General features: G+C 46.8%; 1 protein-coding gene across 1 annotated transcript in view; it reads left to right on the plus strand.

The window, feature by feature from the left end:
* Dhx15 (DEAH-box helicase 15) overlaps nucleotides 1–24,754 on the plus strand; it is an 89,624-nt gene that overhangs the window by 18,010 nt on the left and 46,860 nt on the right. The window contains exons 3-4 of the mRNA XM_065426712.2: nucleotides 62–235; nucleotides 10,256–10,648. Of these exons, the coding sequence (XP_065282784.1) occupies nucleotides 62–235; nucleotides 10,256–10,648 (567 nt within the window). The remainder of the gene's footprint in view (nucleotides 1–61; nucleotides 236–10,255; nucleotides 10,649–24,754) is intronic.

The following is a 24,754-nucleotide window of genomic DNA, read 5'->3' on the forward strand; positions in this document are numbered from 1 at the left end:
GTATTTTGGGCATTTGTTGTAATGAAGTTTCTCATGGTTTTATTTTTGTTTCTTTCCTCAGTCGCAGCAGCTGAATGCCCTGACTGGGCTTCCCTACTCCAACCGTTACTATGAGCTATTCCGCAAACGCATAGCACTTCCAGTATGGGAGTATCGGGACAAGTTCTTTGAATACCTCAATAACCATCAGATTCTTGTATTGGTTGGTGAGACAGGATCTGGCAAAACAACACAGGTAAGCTTTATTTTTAAAGGATAGTTTAATTCTTTAAACTTTAATAGACACATGCCATCACATTAGTGTGATGGCATGTGTCTGTACGGATTGAGGTAGTGAGTGTTTTAGTTGAGCATGTTTAAGCTCCGCTAAGCAGCTAAGCAGAGCGAATGCGCATGTGCTGTTCGCTTAGCCGTAAGCGGGCTAGCGGAGCGAGGAACACGGTCCGCTTAGAAGCTGCCTGAGCGGAGCGTGCTTCGCAGTGCTTTGGCTAGCGTTGGGATCAGAAAGGATTGGATTGGCTGCAGAAAGCAAGCGCGCTGGCTATCACGTGGCGTTCCGCAAGATGGCACTTTATTTTCCATTGGATAAAATGGACCGGTTACTCATGATCAATAGGTGTTTTTATTTTCTTTAGTTGCCCTGAATTTGACCAGGAGCCACTGCAATTACGAAAGGTCCGCTCAGCTCCGCTAAACCTATAACTGAGACGTGAAAATCGCCAGCTGCTCCGCTGTGGCTTAGCGGGGCAGCTCGGAGCGGAGCGTACCGTAAAAACTCTTATTTTTAAAATACTCTAGTGCTGCTCTTACTGTACTGTCTTTTTGTGTGGCGAGAGTTGTGGATATCTAAAACCTGGGCAGGACATAAGCTAGAGAAGCTTCGACTGGGGTTAGTTGGTATGGCATCGTTCTGCTTGCTGCAGAACTCTGTGTCTGTCTCTTTTTTGTCCTGTATAAGCAGTATAGTGCAGCAAGCAGAACGAAGGTAGAGAAGCAGAACTGAATCATCAGTGCTTAGATACATAGAGGTGGTCTGCAGGGTATGGTATAGCACAATGTCTAATTTTCTGGCACTCTTTATCCACACTTGGCCTTTGCTCTGTAAAACCACATATATTATCATCATCAATGTCTAATTTCGAAGATCATCAATTAGAAGAATACCAGAAAGCAGAGAAAACTTCGTGTGTAAAAACACACAGGCATACCGCACCAGTAGCCTCTGCTGGCACGGTATGCCCAATGAGCAACTTTTACCATGAAGCAAAAGCTACTGTGGCTTTGGCCATTTACAGGAATAACTTTATGGAAATGAGTGCCATAAACATGCAACTAACTTGATCTAGGCAAAAAAGGGTTGTCTGGTTAGTCTCCTTGCTACAGCTTGCAGCTGTCATACTGCTTGATATCGCTCCAGTCTTGAAAAAGCATCCAAAAGTGAGCTCGCTTCATGAAATGTTGATAGTCTTCTTGACTCATATAGACATTGTTTGTGTATTTCATACTTAAAATGAAAGGGTGTAGTTTATGGCATAAACTTCGTATCATTGAGCTGAATTCTTGCACTGACAGGAGTTTCGGATGCTCAGCGTACACATACTGGGGTTGAGAACCTTGCTGCACTGCTAGTGGTCTTGGAGGGCTGCAACTTAAGTTGGTGATTAATTTGAGTAGAAACCCATCAATTTGCATGAAAAATTACGAGACTGCAGAAATTCTACTTATCACCTGACGTTGAAATAAACTAAGGGTTTGTGAATATCAGAATTTTCGAATACGAATTGAATACAAATACTTGCTTTAAATATTGAATAATGATATCCACATGCATTTATTAGCAAGTTTGGTTACCTTAGTATGTTGAAACTGTGGAATTCTGCTGTCATTGGTAATAAAAAAGTGGTGCAGTAAAAGTATTGTTCTGTTTACTGTGACTCTTGCTTATGAAAGAACTGCAAGGTCATAGTGTGTTTTCTGTTTCCTCTCTTTTGCGCCACATGCAAGTAGCGCTTTTGCAGCACACCTTGTGTGACAAGTGCCTTCTTTTGTTACCCTTCACTGGGGAAGTCTGCATTTGCAAGAATATAATGCAACCGCAAATATAAAGTGAGGTGTCAACAAGGGAGAGTTGCCTCATGGCATATTTGAAAAATAAAAAAAAAAATTATGTATTACTTCAAGTAAGCATATGCAATGCAATCTGTACTCATTCGGAATGGTGCCTTTTAGCATACCCCATTGCGTACAGGCATTGTAGTAATGCCGATCACTGAACGCCGATCACCACCGAGATTTGTACAAGTCCCGAGTCCCGCTTGGGCGCAGTAGCATATCGACCATCGCTTTACGATGAAATGTTGCAACAGGCATGCAAAACGCTGCTCTGAGGCACATGACATGGGCATGCGGTGGTAAGCTGGCATGTTTGCTTAGGGAGGCTGTGTCAATGGGCATCCCGGTTGTGAATCGTCCCATTAGACCCATACACCCAGAAAGATAATTAGTATTGCAGGCGGTCACCTTTTTGCTATCATCCCTGTTCCTTTTTGGCTCTCTAATTAGGCCTTTGCTGTGCATAATGTGCCCTTTACAGCAGAGAAGCTGGCTTTCCCACAAAGCTTAGGCAGCCAGTGGCTGATTGTACTTGACACTCTAAGTTCTACCAGCAGCACAATACCATTACAAAACTCAGCAAAAAATCGGGCACTTATCCTTAGATTAGATAGAAACAACCTCAAAGAACCTTGTCTTCTCCCGCACTGCCAGCAATATATTCCATTTGTTTCCCATACTTCAACCGAAACATTAGATATTCTAATAATGCCTAGTTTTTTAATTGAATATGAATACTAAGAATACAACATTCAATTATATTTGAAATTTTCACATTTTCACTCCCCTAAAATCAATCAGTATTGAGTTATCAAATTTTTGCTACTCTCTCTGAACCTACTGTAGCACAATGGCTGTTCCAGAAAGGGGGTATCTGGGGACCCAAGCTCCCAAGGCCCCCTTGAACCATTCCAGCACTTAACTACTACTTTGCACAGAAAATGTGTGCTGGCAAAATTGAGCATGCAGCTAGTTTTTTGTGTATGGTTAGCGAACATGGTCAATTGTGACAATTACACATGCCAGCTCTTGCAGAGCCTTTTCCAGATGGTAAAAGCACTTTCAACTTATAATGTGATAGTGAAGTCGGCGTCGTTTGTGCGGACAGCTGCATGCAATTGTCGCGCGGGGTGGTCAAAGGAGACGAGTGGTTCGACACCAAGACGGCGGCAACTTATAGCATCGTGGGTGGGGGACCCTCGGGCTACGAAGAGCGTGTAGGAGGGGTGACTGTGTGTCGGGCTTCCGCCACCCGGTTCGCGGAAGCAATGCCCTGGCCTTGAAGTCAGCCCCTCGTCGCTTAACCGCAGTGTGCAGAGACATTCGCAAGCTGTCCAGATGCCCGAACAGAACGCGGAAGTGCTTTCTTCGGGAAGTGTGTTTTTTTTGCGAGGTTGTGAGACAAAAGGGGACTCGTTGCACTGCAAGGGATTTGTGGCAACGACCTGGACGTATTGGAACTCCCGATAGTGTCACCTTGGAGCCCCGTTGTGTGCACACTGCGCGCACCGCAGTGTGATTGGACGAACGATGGGGCGAGGGGGTTGCTGGGAATGCTTTTAGGTGCGTGCGGGGCCGTTGGTGGGGATTCGGTGGAGATTCGGCTGAGAAAGAAGACCAAAATTCTAACATGTTACTCGTAGTGATGTCCGTGTAAATACTTTCCTTTCTATCGCTTGCATATTCTATCTTAATAAACAGTTAACCCCATTGCAATCAGCGTCACTGGCTTGCCTACTGTAACGTGACTTCGCGACATCCATAATATCTTCAAGTTTCCCTCACTGACATCGAGGCGAACATCAACTGGCGCAGTCGACAGGATCGCGACGTCTTTCTACTGAAGGCAAGTGACATGTTGGTTGCTTGGGCGGAGAGCAAGCAGGCGGGGGAGCATTTGGAAGCCCCAAGAAAGGACACGACATCAGCGTCGGAAGGACGGCGCAGGAAGCTACGAGCAAAGCCGCAAGCTGGACAGTCTGCAGCAGGCTCATTGTTGCTGAGCGGAGCTGCAGGAATCTCGGAGACGCTCACCACAGTAATGCCGGAGATGCCACAGGTGGACTAGCGACGTAGCGCAGCGGAGTTCGAGTCAGCAAGACTGACAGGGTGAACCGCAGGAGCGCAGAAGACGTCAAGAGTTCCACAGCGACGCAGCGCCGCAGAGTTCGAGTCAGCAACTGACGGGGTGAACCGCAGGAGCGCCGGTGACGTCATAGGTGGCACAGCGACTCAGCGCCGCGGAGTTCGAGTCGGCAAGGCTGACAGGGAGAACCGCAGGAGCGCAGGTGATGTCGAGGGCGGCATAGCGACGGTGGCGACGTGGAGTTCGAGAGCAGTGAGCAGCCTGGAAAAGGAACGGGTAGTTTGCGGAATTGTTTCGCATCGGACAACTATCAGCGGTTGCTGCGACAGAGAGCTGTCAGGAGCACCCAGAACGGCCAACAACACTCCGGAGAGGCAGTCCAGGTGGCGGAGACAGGAGTGGTCAAGGTAGGGCACTTGTCTGTTGTCTCTTGGTCCACCATTTCGGGCTAGCGCTTTAGTGATATTCTCGAGTTAAAGGGAAGATTCTAGGACATCTCACGATGGCGGAGAGCGACATGGCTGACGCAGGGTCTGGTCAAGAAGGGGAAAATGTACCCATTCGAGCAGGTGAGCAATTGCTCACAAAAGAAGTGTTGGAGCTTGAGAAGCTCAGACTAATGCTAGAGATGGAAAAAATTAAACTCGCTCAAATGCAGCTACAGCCGCTGGTGGATGCACAGCGCGGGCAGAGGCAGTTGTCGGGTATCAAGCTGGGGGAGTATGCAAAAGAATTGAAGGCAGTTCTTGCTCCAATGCCAGAGGCGGATCCCACAGTGCCCGCATGGTTTAAAAGCGTGGACACTCTCTTCGAATCATTGCAAATCCCCGAGGATATTCGTGGAGTGATATTGCTGCCGTTCCTGAATGAGATGATGAGAGCATTTGTAGCAAGCGAGTCGGACGGTAGCGTAATGCCATACCCTGAACTCAAAGAAAAAATTCTAAAGGAACTTAAAATGACTCCTAATGAGTATCGGCGCTTATTCCTTTCTGTAAAGAAAGAACAGGATGATTCATGGCATCAGGTGGCGACCAGGTTAGAAACTTTGTTCTCATACTACCTAAAGAGTAGGGATGTCACAACCTTGAAGGATTTAAAAGATTTGGTTATCGCCGATAGGTTTAAACAAATATTATCAGAGGAAGTAAGGACATATGTGATGCAGAATGAAGTCACGCACTGGCTTGTTGCTAGCGAAATTGCCGAGCTAGCCGAGACATATGAGGAAAGCAGACGCATGGGCTGGACCCGAGAGCGTTCGGATAAGCCACTCTGTGAAGGAGACAGACGCGTGGGGAAGACGAGTGGCCAAACAGGGAATGCAGGCAAGAAAACTCGAACGGAAGCTATCCGATGCTTCCAATGTAAGAAATTTGGACACTATGCCAGCAATTGTCCAGACCCGCGGCACGGTTTCGAGAAGGTGCAGCCCGAGGAAGAGAACAGCAAAATCGTAGCGAGGGCGGAGATAATTGTATCTGACAGTTTTCGGCCGCAGGTGGAGCAGTGTGATAAGGTAAACCAGCAAGCCGCGTCGGAGGTGTTAAACTGGGTTGATTTGGAAGTTGGGGGAAATTCCGTCAGGGCTTGTCTCGATTCAGGTGCAGAGATAACTGTGTTGAGGACAGAGACGGTACCCGAGGCTTGTAAGGGCAAGAGTTCAGGTAAAATTAAGTTAAAGGGCGCATTTGGTCAGGTTGTTGACGCGGACCTGCTTTATCTACCACTATCCCTAGCCGGAGAGGATGGATGCAGACACCAACAGGTGCTCATTTTGTGTGCAGTCACTGATGTGTTGTCAAAAGGCATAGGTGCATTGTTAACGCCAGAAGCACACGAACTTCTGGAAAGTGCGAAAATGGAGCTGGAGGAAGAAGCACAGGATAGAGCCACTCTCGAGCAAGCGTTTATCACCACAGAAAATGCAGTCGCAGACTGGCCGGAATGGGGTCCAGAGCTCGATGGCGACGAAGAGGCGGAGGAGGATGTTATGGTTGCGTCCGTCGGCCTGGCTGGAAACGAAGCTATGGGTTCGGATGATGCATCTCCTGCTGCCCGCTTCAGGGTTGAGCAGAAAGAGGACAACTCGCTGGGTGAAGCATGGAAGCAAGCAGTTGACGGTACGCATGGAATGAAAGTACAGGATGGTATGCTTTTTTATGACGAGGGGATTAACGGCCAACTGCACAGGCAATTAGTGTTGCCCGAGTCAAAAAGGAAAGAAGTTTTAGAGCTTGCGCATGATAGACCCAGTGGCGGCCACTTCTCTGAGAAAAAGACGAAGCAAAGGCTTAGGAGCGCATTCTTTTGGCCTACTATAGTTGCGGATGTAAAGCGCCACTGTCGAACTTGTCATACTTGCCAGACATTCGCACGACCGTCATTTAAAGACAACGTGCCTATCACCCCATTGACGAGGCCTGAGCGACCCTTTGAGGTTGTATACATTGACTGTATAGGGCCACTTGACCCGGCGTCGATACGCGGGCACCGCTATGCCTTGAGTGTGGTGGACTTATGCACAAGGTGGGCGGAAGTGATTCCCTTAAGGAGCCTCACTGCGAAAGCGACGTGTCAGGCGTTGATAGAAGTGTTCTCGCGATACGGGACGCCTGAACTGATTTGCTGTGATCAATGCACCAACTTTGTGTCAAGGTTAACACAGGAACTCATGGAGCGGTTAGGGGTTAAGATGCGGTTTTCCACTCCAGAGCACCCGCAAAGCAACGGAATTGTTGAAAGGTGGAATGGCACCTTTAAGGCAATGCTCCGGCACGTCGTCCATGATCACAAAGGGGACTGGGACCGCTACGTTCCGTGCGTGTTATGGGCGTATAGGGAAGTGCCTCATGATATAACAGGAATTTCGCCATTCGAATTGATGTTTGGCTGAGCACCGCGTGGGCCGCTTGACATCCTTCGGCAAACATGGACTGGGGAGTGGACACTACCTACGGGGTTGAACAAGCCAGCAGCGCAGTACTTGAGGGATCTCAGGACTAAGATGGCAGAAGCATCGGCTAAGGTTAATGAACATTCTGAGCCGATTCAAAGACGGTACGCGGAGAAGTACAATTTGAGGGCGAGGGAAAAGCAATTTGTCATAGGTGATAAGGTTCTAGTGCTGGATGGTAGTCAGATAGGCAAGCTGCAGCCAAAATGGAAAGGGCCAGCGGTAATAAAGGAGAAGAAGCGGGACAACAGTTATGTTGTGCAGTTTGAGGAGGGAACGAAGTGGGTGCATGCGAATCGCCTGCGGCCATACATGGCGAGATCCTATAATGTAGGCGTAGTGTTTGAATCGGACGAAGAGTTCGGTGCAGTGATGCATGCCCCCTGTCCTAGAGTGAAGGAAGAAAACGTACAGTTCCAAGTGGCGAACGAGACGTTAACGGCGCGACAGTGTGACGAGCTACGTAGAGTTTTAGGAGAAGCTCAGGAGGTATTCTCTCAACGACCCGGTAAATGCTTGGTAGGTTCACATAAAATTGCACTGCTTCCAAATGCAACACGGGAGAAAGCACACCTGTACAGGGTGCCAGTGGCATTCCGCAAGGAGATTGAGCGACAGGTTGCGGAACTGCAAGACTGGGGCTTCGTGTATCCGGTAGACAGCTCCTTTGTACATCCAGTAGTGTGTGTAGCCAAGAAAGACGGCTCATTAAGGATGTGTGTTGACTACAGAAAACTAAATGCAGTGACAGAGCCTGACAGCTTTCCTATGTCGAATATGACTGAGTTGTTGTACGAGGTAGCGTGTGCCAGCTACATATCGGTGCTAGATATGACTAGGGGGTATTGGCAGATAGCTCTAGAAGAGGAGTCACAGCGACTCACCGCTTTCGCTACACCTAAAGGGTTGTATGCTTGGAGAGTCATGCCGTACGGGCTGAGAAACTCGGCCGCAACTTTTCAGAGAATTATGAATGATGTCTTAAGTGAGCATTCAGAATATGCCATGGCATATATTGATGACGTGGCTGTATTTTCTACAACCTGGGCAGACCACATGCAGCACCTGGGAAAGGTGTTGGCCACTCTCAAGCAGGTGGGTCTGACGGCGAATCCTGCTAAGTGCAAGTTCGCACAGACAAAGGTGAAATATCTTGGTCATGTCGTCGGATCCGGGACGCATTCCCCCGATCCAGATAGGGTGAGTGCCATCTTCAAACTGCAGGCCCCGAAAACCAAGAGGGATCTTAGGAGTGTCCTGGGTCTTTTTAACTATTACCGTGAATATATTCCCGAATATTCTAAGGTGGTACGCCCGCTAACTGACTTGACAGCCCGTAGGATACCTAAGGTGATCCCGTGGAATGAGGAGGCAGAAAATGCATTTTGCGCTGTAAAGAACGTATTAGCTTCACTGCCGCAGTTAGTGGCGCCTGATCATGATAATGAGTTTCTGTTGACAACCGATGCCTCCGAGATAGCGGTAGGGGCTTGCCTATCGCAGCTTGTGGAGGGAGAACAAAAGCCAGTCGCATTCTTGAGTAAAAAGCTGACAGCATCACAGGCAAAGTGGTCAGCCATAGAGAGAGAGGCGTTTGCGGTCGTGTGGGCGCTGGGGAGGCTGGACACCTGGCTATTTGGAGCAAAAATAAAGGTGGCCACCGACCATAATCCGCTAACGTTTCTGGCCGGCTCAGCATCCACCAGCCCAAGGCTGATGCGCTGGTCACTGGCGCTTCAGAAGTATGAATTAGAGATAGTTCACATAAAAGGAACGGCAAATCGATGTGCAGATGCGCTGTCGCGATTAGATGACGGGGAGGGGGAGTAAAAGCCTGATACGGGAAGTGCGCAGCTACGGTGGCTTTGCTAATTGCTTGTGTGTATAGGCTTGTGTGTGAGTGCATGCGGGTTAGGACGCACGTGCCCGATTCTAGTGTTCGCGGGTGCTGCTGTCGACAGACCTCACGGCGACAGAGGCTATTTTTGTTGTTTCTACCGCGGATGCATGGTGGACCTGACAGCAGATTTGTGCCCTTCCTTTGTGAATTGCAAGGACCGTTCGTGATGTGCTGCGTGGTGTGTGCGGGTGTGTGTGTGAAAAATGTCACGCTGACAACAAGTATCCCCGTGACATTCTTGGTGGGGAGGAGTGAAGTCGGCGTCGTTTGTGCGGACAGCTGCATGCAATTGTCGCGCGGGGTGGTCAAAGGAGACGAGTGGTTCGACACCAAGACGGCGGCAACTTATAGCATCGTGGGTGGGGGACCCTCGGGCTACGAAGAGCGCGTAGGAGGGGTGACTGTGTGTCGGGCTTCCGCCACCCGGTTCGCGGAAGCAATGCCCTGGCCTTGAAGTCAGCCCCTCGTCGCTTAACCGCAGTGTGCAGAGACATTTGCAAGCTGTCCAGATGCCCGAACAGAACGCGGAAGTGCTTTCTTCGGGAAGTGTGTTTTTTTTGCGAGGTTGTGAGACAAAAGGGGACTCGTTGCACTGCAAGGGATTTGTGGCAACGACCTGGACGTATTGGAACTCCCGATAGTGTCACCTTGGAGCCCCGTTGTGTGCACACTGCGCGCACCGCAGTGTGATTGGACGAACGATGGGGCGAGGGGGTTGCTGGGAATGCTTTTAGGTGCGTGCGGGGCCGTTGGTGGGGATTTGGTGGAGATTCGGCTGAGAAAGAAGACCAAAATTCTAACATGTTACTCGTAGTGATGTCCATGTAAATACTTTCCTTTCTATCGCTTGCATATTCTATCTTAATAAACAGTTAACCCCATTGCAATCAGCGTCACTGGCTTGCCTACTGTAACGTGACTTCGCGACATCCATAATATCTTCAAGTTTCCCTCACTGACATCGAGGCGAACATCAACTGTGATGTCAGCAGGAAACAGACTGCTGGATTTGGTGTCACTTTTGGGGAAAAAGGGCAGGTAGAAATTTCAAGATGTCTAAGTCTGTTTAAGGCACTTTTAAAAATATCACATCATAAGTCAGTTATGCATCAGCTCAGTCAGCATGTTCAGAGTTAGGATCATTCTCAAAGCTGTTTCTTGCTTGAAGATTCATAAGTGATAATGAATTTTCTTTTTGTAGATTCCACAGTGGTGTGTGGAGCTTCTGCGCCAGAAGGGAGGTCGCCGTGGTGTAGCATGTACACAGCCACGGAGGGTAGCAGCTATGAGTGTTGCTGCACGAGTGGCAGAAGAAATGGATGTGGCTATTGGCCAGGAAGTTGGTTATAGCATTCGTTTTGAGGACTGCTCTTCTCCAAAGACATTGCTGAAGTACATGACCGATGGTATGCTGCTAAGAGAAGCCATGAGTGACCCACTGCTTGAAGCCTATGGTGTTGTGCTCTTGGATGAAGCCCATGAACGTACTTTGGCTACAGACATCCTCATGGGGGTACTAAAGCAGGTCGTCACCCAGCGTCCAGACCTCAAGATTGTTGTTATGAGTGCCACTCTTGATGCCGGTAAATTTCAGGTGAGTGAACCATCAGATGGTGCCCTTTTTACTGACTGCTTTCAACAAGTAGCCATAACATATGATGAAGCTCAAATGAGAGTTCATTCTATGTTTTTGGGGGGTCGAGGCATCGTTTTAAATAAAATGATGGCTTTCTCTGACAATTGTGAAAGTGAACAGTTTGTATTCTGATTTTGTTAAAGTATTCTGAAAACTGATTTTCTATGAGTAGCGCAGCTATAAAATGATAGCATTATTTTATTTCACCCAAAAGGGACATGGCTTTTTATAACAAGCAAATCAAGCAAATTTTTTGTGAGGGTATTGTACATTGTGCAACATTGAATCTTTTTGCAAGTCTCTATTTTAATATACAGCAATGGCTGTTTTATTTGTGCTCCTGGCACTAGAAACTCATTAACCCTTTAAAGAGGTCCTGAACCACTTTTTATAGAGGTCGAAAAATGCATTTGATGTTAAAATACACATCAGAAATACTTTTCGCAGCAAGTACTTCAATGCATTTGGCAGAAGTGGAGATATTGGCAATGATTGGCAACAGGGAACTTGCTCTGGTCAGGCACTTGAGACATTGTAGATTGGACCAACATTTATAGATACTTCTTCTGTTTTGAAACTCCTCACCTATGGGTAGCAGGCCATTCCCGTCACTGCAGCGCTGCAAACAACCTTTGCGACAAGTATGTGAGAGTCATCTGCTATAGCTTGGTGCGGTTACGGTGGCTTATTGTGATGTATGGCATTTGCATGGTGCATTTGCAAGAGCTATCTTGCACCGCAACCTGTTTTAGATACGAGGACCATAACCTGAGGCTAGGTACTTGAGCTGTGTCTCACGGAAGTCTCAATAAAAGCTGCATGAGCTGTAAGTATCCTTTCTCTAGGTAAAATTACAGCCGTTTCCAGGAATTTTTGTATAGCTATCTTCAGTGTGAACCGTGTGCAGCTATAGGCCTCTCGACTTGCCATGGTCTAGAGCGAGATGAAACTGGACGTTTGCCGCCAGACACGGCTTTCGTTAATTGCTGCAAAATCTGCTATGCAGCAGACCGTTAAGTCATTGCTCTCTGTGGGTAGAACGGCTTCAGCGCATTTAGTTCCGAGTTCCAGCCTCCCATAGTTTTCATGTACTTCCATTTATCAATCTTGACGAGTGCAACACTTTGCCAGCTTATGTACTTAGCTGTAAGCAGCTCTGTTCTGTTTAAACCACACAACCTTCTGCTGAAACAATGATTTATGCACGTTCATGCAGAAATATTGCCCTGTTCAGACAACAGCTATACAACCATCTGCAGTTCTCCCTTTTAGTGTCGAAGTTCGCTAACTAGGACATATCCTGCCAGATCATTGAAAAGGGCGTACACACCTTGTTTTAATATACAGTAAAAGCGTAAAGTGTACCCTGTGATTCGTTAATGTGCTTGAAATATATTCTTATAGACTTCATATAAATGCCCTTCTGGCACCAGCTATGTGCCAAGTAGATAGCTCTTGGTTCAACACTCTTCCCAGGTTTGATGTTGTAAAATTAAAATGATCTGAGCTGTGTTAATATATTACCTTTCCACAGTACCAAAAATATTCAGCAGAATCCCTCTCGCGATGACTGTCGATTCTCAGGGATTTTGAGAAGTCTGGAAAACTCCGAAAATTTGTGCCTCTATCAGGGAAAATTACCTGTAATCTTATTGAAAGGGTCGAAAGTCGCAGTAATGTTGGCTCGATTAACAGACAGGAATCCTAATGAATCGTCTTTGACTCCCTGTTGTCGGCTGGAGGAGTTGCCAGTGCACGGTCAACGACCGACTTTCCGGATGCCCGATAATTTGCGCAGCCTCGCGGCACCACCACGCACCCCATAGAGTCAATGTATCAGAACTTATGAAATGTCGGACGCTAGAACCCTTCGCCGTCCGATTTTCTGGCGCTTTTTGCCGTAACCACAGGTCCGAAAGGGCATTATTCAATGCCCCCACCGCTGCCGTTTTGATTACCTCGCCGCCTCGAACCGGCGTTCTGGCACGCAGATCCACTGGCACCCGTAGCAACGCTAGACCTAGCAGCTTCGACTTTCGATATTAAGCTTCTTGCCATTAGGTGCTGTGTTTTCCATTGAAAGGATTCGCTGCTGTCAGCAATGCCACCGACTCCGCCTTTGTAGTCCTTGTGATTGGCTTAGAAGCTTGGAAAGCACGGTGCATTGCATAATGCCGGTTTCCGAGAGCCAGCTTCGCCTCTGTACAGAAGTGTTACTTCGTGAAGCATACGCAAAAGTATTGTAGTGAAGCATAACAAGCGTGGGAAGGGGCTATTGCCACAGGATACAGTATGTATCTCTTAACCCTTTCGCTGTCAGACCTTTCTGGCCGTGACGCACCCCCAGTGTCGGCTTGGTTTCAGGGAACAAGCATAACAGGGAATGAACATAGCAATTTATTTTTGATTATGATTGGTATACAAATAACATAGTCATAGCTGCATAGTCAAATAACATAGTCAACAGCTGCAGAACACATAGTGTTCTGCAGCTGTTGTTAGTAAACATCATCATCATCAGCCTGACTATAACATCCGTTCAACATCCAAATCTGACGATGCGGAACCCTCTTCCTCGCATGCGACTCTGTCCGAGTCCAAATCCGAGCTTGGCTCGTATTCTGAATCGGAATTGAGCCACCGCTCCAATGAGCAGACGAAGGTCCCGCGCGCTGAGCCATCCGAAAGTAACCGCGCTCAGGGAGGATGCGCTTTCAGTCGCCTGCACAACGGAGATAAATGGGACGTTGCGTGATTAAGAAGACGGAGGGAGATGGAGAAAGGCTAAACAAAGTTCGAAGGGCTTTACGTTTACTGCTGCAAGCTGGAAGCGAGGGTGTTGCGAGAGAGCGAAAGCAGCAATCGAGTCACTCTTTTCGGAGAGGCAACGGCATGTGCGCCTGAACTTGACACGCCGTAGCAGGCACACCAACAGAAGAAAAATAAAAACCTTCAAACCAGCGGAGATGGCAGAACAACCCTTAAACCCATAACCACACGCGCGCGACGCATGATCCAGCGAGCGCGGAGCCACCGCGCCACTGAGCAAAGAGAAGTGGGGAGTGGCAGTCGGTCGCACCGTACTCTTCAATACATAGACTAACACAGGTCGAGGCGAATATACGATCTTGTAGAAAGAGTCAACAGATGGCGCGGCCAATCCAGGAGCGCCAGCTTTGCGCACAGGCGCGAAATTTTGAACGCACGATAGAGAACGTACCGGTACGTCAGTGACACTGTGTGGGGGTAGTGCCATGACGTACCGGTACGTCCGTGACAGCGAAAGGGTTAACTATACATGCATGCACCCGGCATCTCCTGTCAAAATGTGAGCACTGATATGCCTAATACGTGTACCCACAGGCCTTCAGAGCGTTTTTGAATGTGCCTGGGGCAGTTTGAGCACTTAAGGGCAGTAAATGACATTCATTTATTTTTTCCAACTGGCTGATTTTTCTGACGTTTTTGCGGCCCCTAGGGAGTTCAAAAAATCAGATGTGAACTGTGCAACTGACCAAGAAGATACTTCAAATGGTCCGTAGGGTGAACCAGTGGCGGAAGGAGGACAAGACCAAAAAGAACCTACGCATTGAGGAATGAAAGAGAAAGGATTCGTGCTGCCGCTGTGTTGAAGGAGCCTGAGCTCAAAAGACAAAGTGTTGGCTGATGCCGAGACGCAGATGTCCCTCATACAAACCGAAACAAACTCTTTAAAGCAATAACACAACACTGAGGTGTCGTGTGTGGGCTGAGAGTATGTCAGGACAGTTGAGGTTGACTTACGAGCTGTTGAGAGAGAATCTCAATTTTAACAAAGTTCGGGCGTCATACCAGTGAGCTTGCTATCAGTTGATAAACATAGCTCGTATTCGAAAATATTTCCTTCTGTTGCATCTCCTTTTTATTTGTATTTGAGAATGTCCGACGCCATTTGCGATTTTTTTCGAAGACATTTTATTTACTGTACATATTACTAACCCCTCCCTTCTATTCTCTTTTTGAATAACATAAACACTACTCCTTAGTATTCAATCTGGCTCAAGTTGTTTTTCTTCATTTGTTTTTCATATACTTACGAGGGAGTCACAACATCGGGTGACATGGTTTCAGCCCGTCTTGACATAAAACAGTTCTGCGTTACTCAGGGAATTTTGCAAGGGCACTCGGGGAAAACCTGGAAAACTCAGAATTTGCAAGTGTCAACTTGGTAGACACCCTGGTATTGCCACTGTCGAAATGAGTTATATATGAGACATGTACTGCAGCCGGATTCCTCTTTTGCACTTCCCTAAGAACACTCAGCACCATCTAGCACCACCGCTGCAAAGCCTGCGCATTGCCTCCGAAATACATGGCACGCCGGTGCTTGTGCGGGCTCCTCTTGTTTTTTCATAAAGTTCCTTGATAATTTGAAAGTAGCGACACTCTTTGGGAACTCTGCCGCCGCCGCGCGACCTCCTGCCTCCTTCTCGCCCCTTGCGCGTTCCCCTGCGGCAACCAGTTTTGCCCCCTTTTTTTGCATGACAATTGGTCTCCCTGCCGTTGCCCTTGAAAACGCGCGGGTCTTGAGTTTTGCTTGTGTTTTTCTTTTTCGGTCGCGCCATTTTCCTTCTGAGCACGGCTGGCTTGGCGCTTTAGCTCGGCGCAGCGAACGTTGTACGCTGTGTTTCCTGCTCTATGTGCTAGCGCTATGTCAGGCTGTTGCCTATATAACTGCAGGAAGAAGCCTGAAGATGGTTATGCAGTTTTTATACCACAAGGAAAGCGTGACGGTTGCGCAGGAAGCAGTGGCTGCATTACATTGGCCGAAAAAACTTTGTTCCTACAAAGAACAGCGTTGCGAGCTGAGGCATCTTTCTTATAGCTCATAGCAAAGCATCCCGGGAAGCTGCATTTTTTTTTTCATTCTTCCGGCCTGCTAACCAGGGTTTTTGTTGCAGTTGTCCTCAGTAGGCTTAATATTTTGGGGTGGCTTTATCACGTCGCTAACTGTTGTTATTCAGTCGGAAGTGCAGTATTATAGCTTCTGCTTTGCGCCCTGAAAAAGTTAGTGGCAAATATACCTGTGGTATTGCAGGTGATGAACGTTAGCTAGTCAACATGTTGAGTTTTTTTTTTTAAGTTTTAAGGCGAATGCCTTTATATCTCTGTTTCAAGGTCGCCTTGTAAACTGGAGAAGTATCACGTGACCCAAGGAAAACCAGAAGTGACCCAAAGCATGTCCACCCCTGTTTGAAATAATGATTACTCAAGTTATTAATGAATCATTAGTGATTGACATAAGGTGGTATAGAGAAGATGAAGGTGGATTAGAGTGTATTAAAAAAGGTTAAGGTGGATTAGAGTTCATTAAGAAGGATTAAGTGCATGAATGAAGATTAAGGAGGGTGGAGGAGGATTAATGTGGATTATGGTGGATTAAGGTGAAGGGTTGATAAAAGGGTATTAAGACCGATTTGGGTGGATTAGGGTGCATGAACAAGGATTAGGGAGGATTAAGGTGGATAAAGGAAGATTAGTGTGGATTAAGGTGAATTAGGGTTGATAAAGGAGGATCAAGACCGATTAGGGTAGATTAAGGTGGATTAGGGACCATGCAGCTGGAATAGGTTTGATAGAGGTGGATTAGGGTGTATTAAGGTAGATTGGGACTATTAATCAGGATTAAGTTGGATTAAGGTGCGTGAATAAGGACTAAGGTGGATGAAGGAGGATTAAGGTGGATTATGATAGATTGGAGTTGATAAAGGAGGGTTAACAGGGTGTCTACCAACCGGGAAAACCGGGAATTCTCAGGGAATTTGAACAGTCTGGAAAAACTCAGGGAAAACTCAGGGAATTTGTGCTTCCATCAGGGAAAATTAGCTGTAACTTTATTGAAAGGGAACGAAAGTCGTGTTAATGCTGGCTGCAGTAACAGAGGAATCACAACGAATCGTCATTGACGCCGTGTCATCGGCACGATGTATTGCCAGAGTAGTTAACGACCGATTTTCTAGACGCCCGATTTTTCGGACATGCCCGATAATTTGCACGGTTTTGCGGCACCACCACGTACTCCATATAGTCAATGTATACTGCCCTGACTGCAGGTCTGAAATGGCATTAATCGAAGCCGCCACCGCCGCTATTTTGATTATCTCGCCGCCTCGAACCGGCACTCTCGCAGGCAGATCCGCTGGCAGCCGTAACCACCACCGCGGCAACGTTAGGCCTAGCTGCTTCTATGTTCGCTATTGAGCTTCTTGCCGTGCGGTGCCGTGTTTTTCATTGAAAGAATTCGGCGCTATCACCAATGGCACCGACTCCGCCTTTGTAATCCTCGCGATTGGCTTTGAAACTCGCAGAGCACAGCGCGTTGCGTAATGCCAGTCTCCGAAAGTTAGCTTCGCCTCAGTACACTAGTGTTAGGCGGTGAAGCATAACAAGCGTGGGAAGGGGGCAATTGTCACGGGACATAGTATGTATCCCTTAATTACACATGCGTGCACCCCGTCTCCTGTCACAGTACAAGCCCTGATATGCCTAATAAGCGTACTGGCAGGCCTTCAGAGCTTTTTCAGACTTGCCTGTGGTAATTTTAGCCCTTAAAGGCAGTCAAAGACATGCATTAATTTTTTTCAGACTGCCCGTTTTTTTTTCGGTTTTTTTTTTGCGGCCCCTCGGAAATCCGAAAAATCAAATGTTGACTGTACAACTGACCAAGAGGATGCTTCAGATGATCCATGTGGTGAAAGCGTGGTAGAAGGAGGATGAGAACAGAAAGGACCGACGCACTGAGGAATTAACGGGAAAGGAATTGCCGGCGCCTTTTTGAAGGAGCTTGAGCTAAAATAACTAAGTGTTGCCTAACGCTGAGACACAGGTGACCCTCATCCAAACCAAAATAAATTGTTTAAGCAGTGAAACCCAACACTGAGATGTGTACGGGCTGAGAGTATGTCAGGACAGTTGAGGTTGACTTTCCAGCTGCTGAGAGAGAACCTTAATAATTAGTTGTGACAAAGTTCAGGACCTCATACAGATGAGCTTGCTATCAGTTGATGGAAATAGCTGATATTAAAAAAATATTTACTTATGTATGCATCTCCTTTTCATTCGTATTTGAAAATGTTCGACTCAATTTGGAATGGACTTTACCATTTCTTTCTCTGTGCATTTTACACCTTCCTTCTGTTTTCTTTTTAAATAAAATAGATATTACTCCGTACTATTCAAACTGGATTAAGTCTTTTTTTTTGTTTCAGTATGCTTACTAGAGAGTGACAGCATCGGGCAACGTGGTGTCGGCCTGTCTTGACATAAAACAAAGTTCTGGCTCATTCAGGGAATTTCGCAAAGGTGCTCAGGGAAAACCTGGAAAACTCAGGGAATTTGGAAATGTCAACTTGGTAGACACCCTGGTTAAGACTGTATAGGGTAGGCTAAGGTGCATTAGGGGTGATGTAGGTTGTATTAAGGTGGATTGTCGGTATTAATGTGGATAAAGGAGAATTAAAGTGGACTAAGGTGAATTAGGGTTCATTGAGTATTAACACCGATTAGTCTACCACAATCCTCCTAATGCACATTAATCTACTGAATCCACATTCATTGACCTTAATCCTCCTTTTCATTCACTTTAATCCACTATACTCCACGAAAGTCCTCCTTAATGCACCCTAATCCACCTTCATTGATCTTAATCTACTCTAACCCGCCTTAATGCACTTTAATCATCCTTAATCAACCCTAATGCACCCTCAATCACTTTACTCCACCCTAATCCACTGTAATCGTTTTTAATTCATCGTAATCCACATTCATCTACCTTAGTCCACCCTACTCCTCCTTCGTTCACTTTTATTCATCCTAGCCCACCATGATCTTCCTTAATGCACCTTAATCCACCCTTATCCTTTTTCATGCACTTTAATTCACTATAATCGTCCTTAATGCACCTCAACGCACCTTCATCCACCCTAATCACCTTCATTGACCTTAACCCAACCTAGTCTCCTTTATGCACCTTCATTCACCCTAATGCACCTTCGGCTTTAATCCACCTTAATCCTCCTTAATACACCCGAATTCATCTTAATCCAATCACTAATCAATCATTACTTTGCTAATCATTAATCGTCTCTTATACACGGCTGTAGATGCTTTGGTTCGCTTCCCGGCTCCCTTCGGTCACGTGATATTTTCTGCAGCTCACAACGGGCCCTTGAAACAGAGGTCTAAGGCTTTCGCTTAGTAAGCCACCACAAAGGGATGTGTCACAAGCAATACTAGATCAGACGCACGAAGTAAAGCATCCGATCATGTGGCAGAAAAATTTCTGGAGTATAGAACTCGCTTCAAAGCTCCCTTTATATTGGTATACCCTGTTCATACAGCTTTAAGAAAAAACCAACCTCCTCATAAACGTTTCCTCCAGCATTATCGATGCTGTTATTAGCATTTCTCAATTTTCTATCCCACTGGGGCGCGCAACTGGCCCAAAATAACACGCCTCCATAGAATCCTGCGGCCCGTCCGCGGGAGCCCAGGAGAAAAAGCGCGCCGTACGCAGCTGGCGGGCGAGGAGAATCGAGGAGGAAAGCACCATGAGAAAAGAGCCGTGAGGAGGAGAGTGTCGCTACTTTCAAATTATCAAGGGGCTTTATGCTTTCTGAACACGCTGCGCCATCAAGTGACATTGCAGAGAAGTCCACACTTGGCCTCCGAGACCAGAAGTGGGGCAGACCGGTGCCTGCGAACGCTAATTGTTCTCTCGCTTACCATGAACCCAGTGGCACATACTCGGTGACCTAAGTTGGTGAGAGGTTCATTAAAGAGCGGCACATACCCAACGCATTCATGGTGCAGGTTGCTAAAATGTTGGTGTGGAAGATGCTCATTCAGAAGGGGCACATACCCAGTGCATTTGTGGTGCAGCCTGCTAAAGGATCAGGTTGCTGTCCTTGAGGAACCCTTGTGAGACGGGTTCGATTCCGTTATATAATGGAAAATTTTGATGGAGCTTTTTTTGTCATAGTAGAGCGGCACATTCCTAGTGGCACATACCTTGTTACCCAAGTTGGCATCTAAGACATTCATTGAAGAGCAGCACAAATTTACTGGCATATACCCAGTGACCCTAGTTGGCATCAAAGAAGTTCATTGAAGACCAGCAGAGACAGAGTAGCGCATACACAGTTCTCCAAGTCGGCGTCAGAGTTTCTTTGAACAGTGGTACCTACCCATTCTGTCATCTGTAGTGACCCATGTTGGTGTGAAAGTTCATTGAAGGGCTGCTCATATGTACACATTGCCACTTACACAGTGACTTAAGTTAATGGGCGTTTTCGATTTTCCACTTCTGGCTACCCGCGGGCTGCCAGAGCCAGCCAGAGCGTCATCGTTTTTCTTGGATTGCTCTGCCCACCGCGCCACGCACTTCTGCTGTGCATCCTAGTCCTAGCTGTTCTGGCTACCTGCGGGCTGCCAGAACCAGCAAGGATGATTTTGGTCTGGCTGCTCTCCGGAAGTTCTCTGGCTGGCAGACGACGACTAAAAGAGGCAACAGGCGCTCGCCGGAATCTTTGTGGGGACTTGATTGCAACACGGGTGCTTCAGGACTTAAATTTACCTTACTCAGCCAACTGTCTGCGGTCATCTTCAGCTTTCCTTACTTCTAGTATTATCTTTTTAGGTGCTACCGCGCTTTTCCGCATTGCGAGGCGGTGCAATACGAGCGGCGTTGAATCGTTTGAAGCTTTTGTGTGTGCGTCCCATAAAGGCGTCTTCCTGGCGGTGAGATCAGCGCGCCGCACTTGCATGCGTGCATGTTATCTGCATAGTGTTTCGTGCAAGTTGTATACTCGCGGACAACTTTTCTTGGCTATGAATTGAAGACTACGGAAACTAAGCGTGCCTCTTTCAGCGCTGCTGGAAGTAGTCCCGCAGTTTTGTTCACGTTTTCTTATGTGGGAAATAGAAAACAATATTATTCTTGTTTTTTACAGCACATAATTTGAAATGATACGTAACATTCACCAGTCAGCTATTGGTATTTCATTGCATCGTTAGTTTGCTCTTTCGAGTTTTCTCACACCCAAAACCGTCGCACATATTGCATGTTCCTCAAACGCAAAATGGCACCTGTGTCTTTTGGTGAGTGTTTGTCGCTTTCTGTCCTGCCCATTGACTCCCCTGGTAGGCTGTTGATCAATGTTAGCTACAAAAGAATGTTGAAGCACACACACACACACACACACACACACACACAGTGTTTGCAGCGTCTGCGCAGAAACCAATTGAGCCCATTTGGAAATTGCAAACTTCGGGATGTACAAACGAGTGAGTGGGCGAGCTGACCGCTGCGCTGGCTCTATCGACGCCAGCATCGATTGCGCGTCCAAGTCTTAACTGATACCATACGGCTGCTTCGGAGCTCTGACGCAGGCTGCGATGCTCGCTGTTCAGAACTTGGTACATATTGGATCTGAATAAACATTGATTCATGCCGAGTTAATTGTATCTGCCTTCACTAAAGTGAAGAGGTGTGAGGTCGGCGAAACCGAAACCGGTGCCAAGCGCGCCCGGACTACATTGCGTACGAATACAGTCATGTGCAGAAGCTCCGCCCTCGTAGCTTTCGCTTCGTAGCCAAGAAAAACTGCCCATGAGTATAGACACTCATTCAAACACATTGTAGTACATTTTCGTTTGGTCTTTCTCTGGTGGTGTTCCTTTTCACATATCATGCGTATGCGGCGATATCTCCGTTTTCTGCAGTTAGCGAAGGCGTTGCAGCTTCGAAACCGGTATGTGTTTGAACTGCTGGCCATTGATGTTAAAAACGCACTGGTTGAGTAATGGGCACACGTACATTACTCACACATAGATTAGCTTATTGCTCTCATGATCGCGACCAATATTTTTTTTCGTGTGAAACTTTTTGCTGGTCACAGGCAGCGCGCATTTTCATGTGCCAGCCGCATCCCCAGCTCCTTCGAGTCAAAATGAGAAGCACCATCAGCTGAAACAAACTTGTTGAAATCGAAGCCCAAGCAGGTTGGCATGAAATTTTATGCCTATAAGACGTACCCGATATCCTGCTTTTTCATGTCTTGCCAAGTGATGACACAACGCTAACTCGTCAGTGTCGTCGGTGGGCGATGGGATCGCTGCAAGCAGAGATCCTTGAGTGATTGCATTCGGGGATACAATCACTTGCACGCGATTTCGCGTCATGGCATCGGACGGGTCAGAGGCCGTCTGTTGCTCTGTACAAGGTGAGCTTGGCCCAGTGCATGTCCTGTGCTGAGTCACACGGAATCTCACGAAAGTGATTGTATCCCTGAATGCAACTACTTATATATTTTCAAGTTGGAAACGCATAAATGGGCCGACTGGCCGAGCACGCGCCGAGCGCTGCCATGCTGGTAGCATGTTTACATTTCGCCAGCTGTCCCAGCATTCGATTTTGCAAACGTCGACCAGATTCGGATTGTCTTGGGATCCCAGCCCACGTGGCTTCCTATCCGGACCAGAACTAGTTGGCTGCCAGAACTCCGAAAATCAGAGGCCCAGTCTGACGGTTTCAAACCCTGTTCCCTCGGCGCAGCAGCCTGATGCGCTACCCATTTGACCATGGACTACTCAGTGTCAGCACATTGTTGCAAAGTTCTGCAGCATGATGCGTAAGATGGTAACAACAGGAAGGTTTGCCTCGGGAAGCGAAAAACGTAAGTCTGCACATTAAGTCTGCCTGCAGTATCAACACACTGACTTGCACGTACCAGAAACTATGGGTCTCCACGACTACAGATGTTTGGCCCGATGCTAAAGGCTGCGGCAGTGAGTTATGTGCATGGACGGGGAGGAGGGACACACAGTGAGAAATTAAAATAGTCTGCTGGCACCACGACTCCATGCAAATTGTAGCCAGCAGAGAAGCGTCGTTCACTAGGCACATTGCTCGATCGCAGTGCCCTCACAGCCCTTATGAACAGGTCCTGCCTGGTTCAAGGAAGAGGATTTGCAGGCCGAACAAGTATCTGAATGTTGGACTGCACTGAATAAGAAAGACGGCGTAAATAGCCAGCATTTATTGTACAGAACATATACACTCGATGATATGTATGCTGAGCAGTCTCAATGTTTAGAGGTATGCTTTTGCCAAGTGAAAATAATGGTAACAGTTCTTTCTCATTTCCTGGTTTTACTTGCCTATTCAAAGGCAGCTGCCCAGTTCAGTGTTTTTAATAGCACTCGTTGGCAAGTTACTTTAAGCTGTGTGTGACCTGTGCAAGGCAAATGATTTAAAGGCAGTGATGTGACATTGACGCTGAAAAAAAAAGTTATTGTGGAAATGGCAGGAGCTGTGATGTGGTCAGATTTATTTATTGATTCATGGGATTCATTCATTATTGATTCAATGTGCATGCAGTTCGAATCTATTCATTGCTTCCTTTGTATGCGATATTTTTTACAATGAACCCTTAGAAGTTTTACATCCGGTTGTGCTATTCGTAGGTTCTTTGCTTTAATCATAACTTCTAGAGTTGAGCCCTTCATAAAGGAGGTATCATTGTATGGTCTTAGCTCTTTCATTACCGCACCTATAGCAATGATCAAATTGATTGACAGTTCTTCTGCGCTTGTGAAACATTTCCATTAGAATGCTTCTGCAACATCGTGCACTGTCTGAATTGACTACTGATCTTTAATTATTTGTTATTGACAATTTTTGGCAGATTGGGGAGCCTGGAAAAATAAAACCCGCTGGAGGTATTGTTCGAGCTAGCCTCCAATGCTCCTAGCACTTCCTAAATAAAACCACGGAAAATGTGTGCTTCGGTTTCGGCAACATAATTTTTTGTAATAGCAACGACCATCTCTCTTGCTACGGCACGAAGTAAAATAAAAACATGCAGGCATTCAGTTTGTAGGTTTTATTATTTATCTAAACTTTAATTCGTCTATTGAAGCAACAGATTAAACAAATAACTGTCCTGTGTGTAGGCGCTCCTGCACGATTGATGTCGACTCTCCGGCTTGGAGTGCAGCGCCTGCAAGGAGGACAAACAGCGTTTGGTTTGAAATTTAAGGTATTATGTAATACTTAGCAGACAAAATTGTTAGCATGCATTGTATGCACTGCGCTTGACAGCTCGAAATGGCCTGACCTGGTGAGGGACCTTTTAAGGTCAGACCACATGCATCTTTGCCAGCGCGTGCTCACTTCTGGTCGCTCCTGTCTAGACACCTTGGCAGACATCGGTTCGTGTTGAGCTACTGACACGTTTCAAAATGTGCAAGCTGGCTGTGACTACTATCCATTGGTCAAGCCGTTGCAAGACAAAGTCGGTCTACACCACGTAGCATGGCCAGACTGGAGCATATAAGCGCAGTTTCGCACTCCAGCCCTGTCGTGCACAAAGCAAACGTTGCACATACGCACTACAGCTGCATGTAGCTGTGGTCTGCTATGTAACATATATCCTCAACATAGTCCTCAGCATGCACTGCGGCTCCCTGAGGACATCCACATTTGGCACATTATAGTAGGTGCCAAAATTGGAAATGATGGCGCCTGTGTGAACACACAAAATCAAATTTGACTATGCACCACACCACTATGATGTTCAGCAGGCAAAGCATTGTATACATGCCCCTTTCCGCTGTAGACTTCGCAGTACGAGGTATTGAAGGAGTGGGAGCACCGTGAAGGGGATCATGAGCGATCTTTAATTACCAATTACTCCGCTTCTGCTGAATGCATTAATATATTTTTTACGGTACTATTTCTGAAATAGTCTATTTTAATTTCAAATGCATTTTTTGACTTTGATAAAAAGGGATTCAGGGCCCCTTTAAGCAACACTCCACATTACTGTACACATAGTGAGCAAATATATGGGGAGGCTGCAGTGCTGGTTGAACGCACACTAGGCCTTACTTGCAAAGAAAAGCTGACTCAACAAAATAATCTAGTATGAGGAGGCTTCTGCATGCCGTCTGACCTGACAGCCATTGCTTCATGAGCCTAAAGAATGCAGTAAAATGCAAACCAGGTGCCTGCTGCAAAGAGTA

The sequence above is a fragment of the Dermacentor albipictus genome, chromosome 1 (assembly GCF_038994185.2).
Source record: "Dermacentor albipictus isolate Rhodes 1998 colony chromosome 1, USDA_Dalb.pri_finalv2, whole genome shotgun sequence".
Lineage (NCBI taxonomy): Eukaryota > Metazoa > Arthropoda > Arachnida > Ixodida > Ixodidae > Dermacentor > Dermacentor albipictus.